Source organism: Natrix helvetica, assembly GCF_964273705.1.
Source record: "Natrix helvetica genome assembly, chromosome: Z".
Taxonomy (NCBI): domain Eukaryota; kingdom Metazoa; phylum Chordata; class Lepidosauria; order Squamata; family Natricidae; genus Natrix; species Natrix helvetica.
In genome coordinates, this window is record NC_138554.1 from 17,419,203 (window position 1) to 17,429,354 (window position 10,152).

General features: G+C 45.4%; 1 protein-coding gene across 1 annotated transcript in view; it reads left to right on the top strand.

Annotated features, from left to right (window-relative positions):
* The window catches only part of PNP (purine nucleoside phosphorylase), a 32,409-nt gene extending 25,043 nt beyond the window's left edge, over positions 1-7,366 (top strand). Inside the window, exons 6-7 of the mRNA XM_081933638.1 lie at positions 815-1,005; positions 4,466-7,366. Coding sequence (XP_081789764.1) covers positions 815-1,005; positions 4,466-4,683 — 409 coding nt within the window. The 3' untranslated portion in view covers positions 4,684-7,366. The remainder of the gene's footprint in view (positions 1-814; positions 1,006-4,465) is intronic.
* The last annotated feature ends 2,786 nt before the right edge of the window (positions 7,367-10,152 follow it).

Below are 10,152 nucleotides of genomic sequence, written 5' to 3' on the forward strand. Positions count from 1 at the left end.
CTGTTGTGCCTTACTGCTGTTAAATGGCTTCTAGTTCTACAGAGTTATTTCAGAGCCACCAGTTCCTCACCCCGGCTTACTGTTCTGACCGAGGCTTCCCAAGAACATGAAGCAAACTCCTGATCCTGACAAAAAACCCTTTTATTAATTTACTGTGAATTCTGCTCATTCACATCCAACGAAATCTTTCAAGGGAGGATTTATAGTCACAGACCTTATCTGGCTTGGAGAGCTGCCAGGCTCTGCAAAACTTGGCAAGGAATCTCGGAGAGTCACAAACCACTTAAGCGAACTAATGGTCTCCTGCAAACTCCACTCCCTTTCGTTCCTCTTTTATTCCTTCTGGGAGGGGCCATTCATCATCCACCTGTGGCCTTACTTGCAAGTCGATCCCTGTTCTTTAGCTGTTCCCTTCATCTGGCAACTCTGTGCATGCGCACACTGGGAATAGGCTCCAGCTGTTCCTCTGCCTCATTGATGTCTGACTCTGAAGGCAGCTGATAACTGGCATACGGCTCTGGCCCCCTCTCTGCCTCAGACACAGAACCCTCATCAGAGCCTTCCCCAGACTCCAGGACTGGCCCATGTCCCTCCCCAACCTCCTCACTGTCCTAATCTGCTGCCAACTCCCCTGGCCGCTGGCGGGCCACAACACTTACAGCATTAGGGCCGTATATTCAGTTTCAGTGTCCATGACTGTCGTCCCAGTCTTTATGAACATTTCTGATTTAAACAGAACGACGGGCTATTTTTCAGATGCAAAGAAAGGAACACAATCCCATCGACTCCTTTTTGTGTGTGTTAATTTCCGCAGGTTCGGCGTTCGCTTTCCAGCCATGTCAGATGCCTACAACGAAGACTTGAGAAAACTGGCCGTCACGGTGGCCTCTGAAATTGGCTGTTCTGGCTGCATGAGAGAGGGGGTATACTGTGCCCTGGGAGGCCCCAACTATGAGACCATTGCCGAATGCCGCTTCCTGCAGAGACTGGGTGCTGATGCTGTTGGTCAGTCAAAGACAGAGATCAGGGGGAAATGTTCCTCCTGGGGCATAAATAAAACCAAGTCATTACCTGATTATTTTTTAGGCAAAACTACATGTACTGTATTTTTCAGAGTATAAGATGCACCTTTTTCCCTAAAAAAAAAGAGGCTGAAAATCTGGGTGCGTCTTATACATTGAATACATCATTTTTTTTGTCTCCTGAAACCCCGCCTCCTTCACCAAAACGGCCGTGCATAGCTTATAGGAGGCTTTTAGAGAGCTCCTGGGGGCTGGGGAAGGCAGAAATGAGCAAAAAATGGGCCGTTTTTTGCTCAATTTTGTCCCCCCCCCCAGTCCCCAGGAGCACTGTCTAAGCTTCCTAATGCCCCCCCCCCTTTTTTTTTTGAAAAAAATGGGCCTGTTTTTGTGAAAAATGGGCTGTTTTGGAGAGGTCTGCAGAATGCAAAAACCTTTTTTTTATTGGCTTCTTCAAAACCTTGGTGCATCTTAGACTCCGAAAAATACGGTAGTCCTTGCCTTATGACCACAATTAACCCGAAGCTTTATCTTACTAAATGAAACAGATTTTAAGTGAGTTTTGCCCCATTTTACAACTTTCCTATTACTGTTAAGTAAATCATTGCAATTGTTAAGTTGGTCGTTCAGCAAATATGGCTTCCCCATTGACTTTGCTTGTCAGAAGGTTATAAAAGCTGATCGCAACACACACACACACACACACACACACCCTGGGGCACTGCAACCGTCATAAATATTTAGTTGCCAAGCATCAGAATTTTAATCATGTGACTGTGGAGATGCTACAATGGTGGCAAATGTGAAAAACGATCATGTTACACTTTTTTCAGTGTAACTTCGAACGGTTACTAAATGAATGGTTGTAAATTGAGGACTATCTGTGAGAAAATAATAAAGGTAGGATCTAAAAAATAAAGTAGAACGGAATGGAATGGAATAGAACAGAATAGAATAAAATAGAATAGAATAAGAGTTGGAAGGACCTTGGAGGTCTTCTAGACCAACCCACTGCTGAAGCAGGAAAACCTATACCAGTTACTGCTAACTTTTTAGGCACTATGTGCCTAAAGCACCAGAGCACCGGAACCCGGAGCAGAGCAGCTGGCCAGTGCACATGCGCGCGGTGGCCAGCTGCTGTTCCGGGTTCCATCACGTGGGCAGCTAGTGGCGTGCAGAGCAGCTGGTGATGGTGTGTATGCCCACAGAGAGGGCTCTCCATGCCACCTGTGGCACACATGCCATAGGTTCACCATCACGGTCCTATACCACTTCAGACAAATGGTTATCCAATTTCTTCTTTAAAAACTACCAGTGTTGGAGCATTCACAACTTCTGGGGGCAAGTTGTTCCACCGATTACCGTATTTTTCAGAGTATAAGACGCATCGGAGCATAAGACGCACCAAGGTTTTGAAGGGACAAATGTTTTTTTTAAAACGTTTTTGCACTCTGCAAATCTCTCAAAAAATGGCCCATTTCCCCCACCCCATAAAAGGCATGAATAGACTTTAGGGGGCTTGCAGAGTGCTCCTAGGGGGTGGGCCGCCTCCAAAAACGAGCAAAAAATAGCTCGTTTTTTTTGTTTAAAAAAATTGCCTGCATAGCCTTTACGAGGCTTATAGAGTACTTCTGGGGGCGGGGGGCGGGCAAAATTGAGCAAAAGATGGCCCCTTTTTCACTCATTTCTGCCCTCTCCAGCCCCCAGGAGCTCTCTGAAAGCCTCCTATTTATTTATTTATTTATTTATTTATTTATTTATTTACTGAGCGCTTATAGACCGCCCCCTCTCCCGAAAGGGACTCGGGGCGGTGTACAGTCCATATCGGAAATACATCATATAAATAACTATAAAATTAAGCAATTAAAATTATTAAATAGATAAATAGATACGAAGGAGGATAAAAAGGTTTAACAGAACTGTACAGCTGAGTAAATAGTTTAACACCCCTACAAATATCCCATAAAATCAAATTTAAAAAACAATTCCCTTAAAATACCAGTTAATATGTTTGCCAGGAGGTAGCAGTTATGATTATGCCAGGCCAGCCAATCGGAACAGGTGTGTCTTCAATTTTTGCCGGAAGGAGCAGAAGTCGGTGGTGGTTCTAATGTCGGGGGGGAGGTCATTCCAGAGGGTTGGGCCCATCACAGAGAAGGCCCTACTCCTTGGCGCCGCCCGTTGGCATTGCCTAGTGGACGGCACTAGGAGAAGTCCCTCCCTGTGAGAGCGAATTGGCCGCAGGGATGTGTGTGGAGAGATGCGATCCCGCAGGTAGCTAGGTCCCGTGCCATGGAGCGCTTTAAAGATGGTAATCAAAACCTTGAAACGCACCCGAAAAACCGCAGGCAGCCAGTGCAGCTCGCGCAGGAGAGGTGTTATGTGGGAGTACCTAGTACTCCCCATGACAGCCCGCGCAGCTGCGTTCTGGACTAGCTGCAGTCTTCGGGCGCGTCCCAAGGGAAGCCCCATGTAGAGAGCATTGCAGTAGTCCAGGCGAAACATCACCAGTGCATGAGTGACCGTGTGTAGGGCATCCCGGTCCAGAAGGGGGCGCAATTGGCGCACCAGGTGAACCTGGTGGAACGCCCCCCTTGCCACGGCTGCCACATGGTCGTCCATTGACAGCCGGGCATCTAGGAGGACGCCCAAATTGCGCGCCCGTTCCACAGGGGGCAATTGTTCGCCCCCTATGACCAGCGATGGAGTCAGCTGGCTGAACCGAGGTGCCGGTAGCCACAGCCACTCAGTCTTGGAGGGGATGAGTTTGAGTCTGTTGTCCCCCATCCAGACCCCGACGGCTTCCAAACATCGGGACATCACTTCGACAGCCTCGTTGGGGTGGTTTGGGGTTGAGATGTACAGCTGAGTATCATCAGTGTACAGATGATATTCAACCCCAAAACCACGGATGATCTCGCCCAGTGGCTTCACATATGCGTTGAACAGGAGGGGCGAGAGGACCGACCCCTGCGGCACCCCACAAGTGAGTGGCCTCAGGGTCGACCTCTGCCCCCCTGTCAACACACATTGCGTCCGGTCGGAGAGGTAGGAGCCGAACCACCGCAAAACGGTGCGTCCGACTCCCATCCCCTCCAGCCGGCGCAAAAAGGCTATCCTAAAGGCTCTGCACGGCCATTTTGATGAAGGGGCGGGATTTCGGGAGGCCAAAAATGCTGTATTCAGTGTATAAGACGCACTCAGATTTTCACCCGCTTTTTTGAGGGAAAAAGGTGCGTCTTATACTCCCAAAAATACAATAATTGTCCTAACTGTCAGGAAATCTCTCCTTAGTTCTAAGTTGCTTCTCTCCTTGATTAATTTTTCCATGGAGAGAATTATCATCCTCCCGTTTTGTGGAGTGTTAAGAGAGCTGTGCCCCCACCCTTCCCGATCCTCCTGATCCCATTCATCTAATGCTTTTCCTCTTTCCTTCCCCCTTTCAGGCATGAGCACAGTCCCTGAGGTCATTGTGGCCCGTCACTGCGGCCTCCGGGTTTTTGGCTTCTCCCTCATCACCAACAAGGCCATTCTGGACTATGACACCAAAGAGAAGGCCAACCACGAGGAAGTCTTGGCAGCCAGCCGCCAAAGCGCCCGCACTCTTGAAAAGCTGGTCTCTATGATGGTGCAACGCATCGAACCAAACAACAACCTAGTTTAGGGGCCCATGCAGCTCACGATCGCCTGCGTGACTTTGGGCAAGGAGAGCATATGCTTCTTATTGAATCCTGCTGCTAAGATTCCTACTCTGGGATGGTGCGGACATTTTGGTCTGAGACGTTGCCGAGAGTGAAATTAGTATCCTCCTTATCTTGCCTGCTGTCCGCCTCTGGCCAAGAAGCCCATTTTTGTTCTGTTTTTGCCCTTCAGTGTGTTGCTTCTGCATGTGGGTAGATCATGTCCCTTCTGTCTCATCTGTTCTCTGTAAAACTCCTCCAGAAATTCCCGATGGAGCAGACCACGTACTCGCCTCACGTGGGCCTGTTTTACTTTTAAAATGGGGGATGTGTGAGGAATCTAGAAGTCCTTTTCTCATTTCAAAATGGCTGTTCTCTCCTCAGGAATCTAGCAAGAACTGGTTGCTTGTTTTTTTAAGGTTCCATTTTGTTGCTGGTTTGGGTTTAGTTTTCTGAATCCTACAATCGTTGTTGGAGAAGAGTTCAAAGACCACGAAATCCTATCTGTTAGATGTTTGGGTCTTCTCCTGTGCTTGGACATTTTGAACAGAAAGTCTTAATTGCTGTGCAATAACTTGTCTGGCCTGTCATGTTTCCAATACTTGAAAAGTTATCCGTGGCTTCTTGCAAGTTTCCTTTTGTCCTTGAGGTTATCTGTTGAAGCTGCATATTAATGTCTTGGATTAACATTTAACCGCACTTGTGCTCCAAAGAAGCTACTGAATTGCTCGGAATTTGAATCTATCATCTTCAGGCAATACGCCGGCGAGATCACATACTCACAAAATGTAGACGACGGTTAATAAGCGAATGTCAGGATCTATGTCAAATTTAACCCACTAAAATGCACGTCCATAGCAACTAGAATAAAAAACCCTCCTGCATATAAAAATTAAGAATATCCTGTGGGAGTTCAAACTCTGAGCTGCTAGCATCCTGTTTGGAGGGAACTGTTTATTTTTTCTGTGTGGAAGGGCCTTTAGAGATGTCTAACCCCCTACAACCCCCTTGTAAGGATCTGTGGAGATTCTCAATCACCCAGGCCATGGTTGTCCCAAAGGTGCTTTTTCAAGAGGCAACTGGACTTCCTTCTTCCTTGAAGGTGTTTCAGTTCAGAACTGAAGAAGCTTCTTGGATAAGAGGCGTGAAAACGTCTTCAAGGAAAATCAAAGTCCAGTTTCCTCTTGAAAAAGCATTTTTGGGGCTCTTGTAAGGCGAAATCAATAAGAAGTAGACGAAGGCCTACTCGGTTGTGTCTCATTGTCTTTTATTACCACAGTCACATGTTCTTGTTTAAGGGAAAGTAGGCATCCTTGTGCGTTCTTCTCTCACAGTTTCCCTTAGCTTCCAGATCTACCAGGTTCCCAGTGAGGCGATGGGTGGGAGATTAAGAATGGATTTCTAGTTCTCCTCTAACAAGCAATATGATTGGACTGTTGAACTTGCTGGTCCACAGGGAGCTGGTCAATGCACAGTTTTTGCAAGATGGTCTTGAGAATCCCAAATTCATTAAGCGACCCAGAACATCAGGAGGAAACTTCGTCCACAATCAGCTCTTATCTAGAGATTCATTTGCTCCTTGCTACTTTCAGGTGCAGGTAGGGGAGCCTATCTCCCCTCCTCCGTCATATCTGGGAACAGGGAATTCTCTAATTTGTTAATCACAACTTCTTAGCCAAATAATTCTGCCTGTCTTCAGGGGAAACAAGAGGCGGCAAATGATGGTGCATAGTGAGGATGCAGCCAGGTGTCATTTTAACATCATTGTGGCTTGTTTCAAGCGATGGTGTTGCTCAGGTTCTTGTTTGGAGCTCCCAGTGAATCACCTGATGCATCTTTGTGTGAAGGAGTATGTCTACAGGTGTGGTGGGAATGTCTTTCTTCTTCTAATGTGGTGCTAGGATTCAGCAGCTTTTTCTGATTTAAGAAGAATGTTGTTTCTGTTGCAGTGGCCGATTACTTTCCTAAATTTGTTACCTTCTGAGATGAATGCAACTCATTAGGGACAGAGAGGCTGGAGAGGAGATCCACTGATGTGAAAGTTTATGATTCAGATTTTTGCAAAGACAGATGTGAACATCGTTAGGGAACCAACCAATTGTGAAATCATTCTGGTGTGTTCTCACATTTTCCATAGTGCGCAAAACTTACCAGGTGGAATTTTTGCAAGAGAAGTCAATTGCAGCTTCCGCTCTGCAAATGCAATTTCCCTTTGAGACACAGTTGCAAAATCCAGCTGCAAAGCTTGGCTTAAAAGAGACCTTCCAGGCACCGAAATCCAGACACCGCCCCTGCAATAAAATCAGTCAGCCTTTTCTGTTGCGTAAAGCTACTATTTCAAAATGCAGTTTTGATTTCTGCTAGTAAATTTTCTTTTCTCCCCGTTTACTTTTCTGAATTCCTCTTTCCCTTTTCTTTCCATTCGGCCTGGATTCAAAAACAGGCTTTTGCCATCTTTCAAATCACGCTGAGAAGTCAAAGCAGAGGAAGTTGATGACGAACGGGGGCTCAATAAGCCTGAATGTTTCCAAAGTAGACATAATGAATATATTTTTTTAGCGCGTCCACAATCTGCACTTTTTATTTTATTTAAACTACTGCAATGGAGCCCCCCCCCTTTTATTAATTATAATGTAACTAAATAATAAAGTTAAATTGCAATGAAAAGATGCTTGTGGTTTATTCCAAACCTTTATGGTAAGATGGTGAAGAAAGCCAGCAGTGTGCAGCAGCTGCCAAAAAAGCCAACACAGTCCTGGGCTGCATAAACAGAGGGATAGAATCAAGATCACGTGAAGTGTTAATACCACTTTATAAGGCCTTGGTAAGGCCACACTTGGAATACTGCATTCAGTTCTGGTCGCCACGATGTAGAAAATATGTGGAGACTCTAGAAAGAGTGCAGAGAAGAGCAACAAAGATGATTAGGGGACGAGACTAAAACACATGAAGAATGGTTGCAGGAACTGGGTATGTTTAGCTTAAGAGAAAGAAGGACTAGGGGAGACATGATAGCAGTGTTCCAATATCTCAGGGGTCGCCACAAAGAAGAGGGAGTCAAACTATTCTCCAAGGCACCTGAGGGTAGAACAAGAAGCAATGGGTGGAAACTAATCAAGGAGAGAAGCAACTTAGAACTGAGGAGAAACTTCCTGACAGTTAGAACAATTAATCAGTGGAACATCTTGCCTTCAGAAGTTGTGAATGCCCCAACACTGGAAGTCTTTAAGAAGATGTTGGATAGCCATTTGTCTGAAACGGTATAGGGTTTTCTGCCTAAGAAGGGTTGGACTAGAAGACCTCCAAGGTCTGTTCTGACTCTGTTATTCTATTCTAAAGAGAGAAAACAGTTGTGAGATTTCCCGAGCAATTTCTCTCCAGGTTTCCAAACTTTCCAACACTTCAGTTCAAGAAAAAGGGGTTATGTTTGTGTTTATTTGCCAGATTCCATGCATACATAGTCCTCAACGTAGAACCATTTCAGCGGTGGGATCCTATTGGTTCGAACTGGCAGCGACCCAGACCTGCCACACCTCTGAACCGGCTCTCCCGTAGGCGCCGCCATCTTGTTTTTTGCTTCTGCACATGCACAGAGCAATTTTAGTTGTGCTGCACATGTGAGCACAGTGCGACTCAAGCACGCATGTGCAATGTCTCCCTGAGAGAAACACCAGTAGTCTGGTGGAACCCACCCCTGAATCATTTGTTTAATTACAATGGCATTGAAAGAAGTGACATGACCGTTTTTCACACTTACAACCATTGCAGAATTCCCACGGTCATGTGACCAAATTTCTTGGCAACTAGCTTATATTTAAGTATATGAGCCAGCAGTGTGCAGCAGCTGCCAAAAAAGCCAACACAGTTCTAGGCTGCATCAACAGAGGGATAGAATCAAGATCACGTGAAGTGTTAATACCACTTTATAATGCCTTGGTAAGGCCACACTTGGAATACTGCATTCAGTTCTGGTCGCCACGATGTTAAAAAGATGCGGAGATCCTAGAAAGAGTGCAGAGAAGAGCAACAAAGACGATTAGGGGACTGGAGACTAAAACATATGAAGAATGGTTGCAGGAACTGGGTATGTCTAGTTTAATAGAAAGAAGGACTAGGGGAGAGATGATAGCAGTCTTCCAATATCTCAGGGGTTGCCACAAAGAAGAGGGATTCAAACTATTGTCCAAGGCACCTGGGGGTAGAACAAGAAGCAATGGGTGGAAACTAATCAAGGAGAGAAGCAACTTAGAACTGAGGAGAAATTTCCTGATAGTTAGAACAATTAATCAGTGGAACAGCTTGCCTCCAGAAGTTGTGAATGCCCCAACACTGGAAGTCTTTAAGAAGATGTTGGATAGCCATTTGTCTGAAACGGTATAGGGTTTCCTGCCTAGGCAGGGGGTTGGACTAGAAGACCTCCAAGGTCCCTTCCAACTCTACTATTGTATTGTATTGTATTTATGATGGTTGCAGTGTCCCAGGGTCATGTGATCCTCCTTTTGTGGCCTTCTGACAAGCAAGGTCAATGCCAGATTCCCTTAACAACATTGTTATTAACAACTGCAGTGATTTACTTAACAGCTATGGTAGCAAAGGTTGTAAAATGGGGCTAAACCTACTTAACAACTGTCTAGCTGAGCAACATAAATTAGTTTACTTTATTGTCATTGCACCTTGTGCAACTAAATTAAATGCCATCTTCAGTTTACATTATAACTATAAAAATAAAACACAAATACACATCCTTCACATGCTATACAATTGAATTGAAAACCCGATATTGCATTAATATTGCACTATACCGTAGAATCCAATATGGTTACTGCCCTGGGATAGAAGCTGTTTTTCAGCCTATTTGTCCTTGTTTTTATTATCCTGCACCGTCGGCCAGATGGTAATAGTTCAAAAAAAAGGATGCCCAGGATGAGATGGATCTTTTAAGAACATTTTGAACTTTCTTAAGGCAGCGGGAGCTATAGAGCTCTTCCAAGGAGAGGAGAGGGCAACCCATGATCCTCTGGGCAATGACGTTGACCCTCTGGAGTGCTGTCCTATCTGCCACTGTGCAATTGGCAAACCACACACAGATACAGTAAGTTAAAATACTCTATGGTGCAGCGTTAGAAGGTCAGCAGCAGTTTTCCATTCAGTTGTTTCCTGAGAAGTCTCAGGTAGTATAATCTCTGCTGGGCCCTTTTGACTAGTGCTGCAATGTGAGAGCCCCAGGTTAGGTCCTCTTTTATGTTAATACCCAGAAACTTAAAACTGGCCACTTGCTCCACTCTGTCTCCATTGATTAGCAAGGCCTGGATCTGATCTGTAGTCCACTATAGGCTCCTTAGTCTTATTGGTGTTGAGGACCAAGTTATTGGGGTTTTTTTGCACTTAATTGTGGTCATATGTTGAGGACATCCTATATTTAAGAGCTTCAACCACTTTCTCCTCCTCCCCTT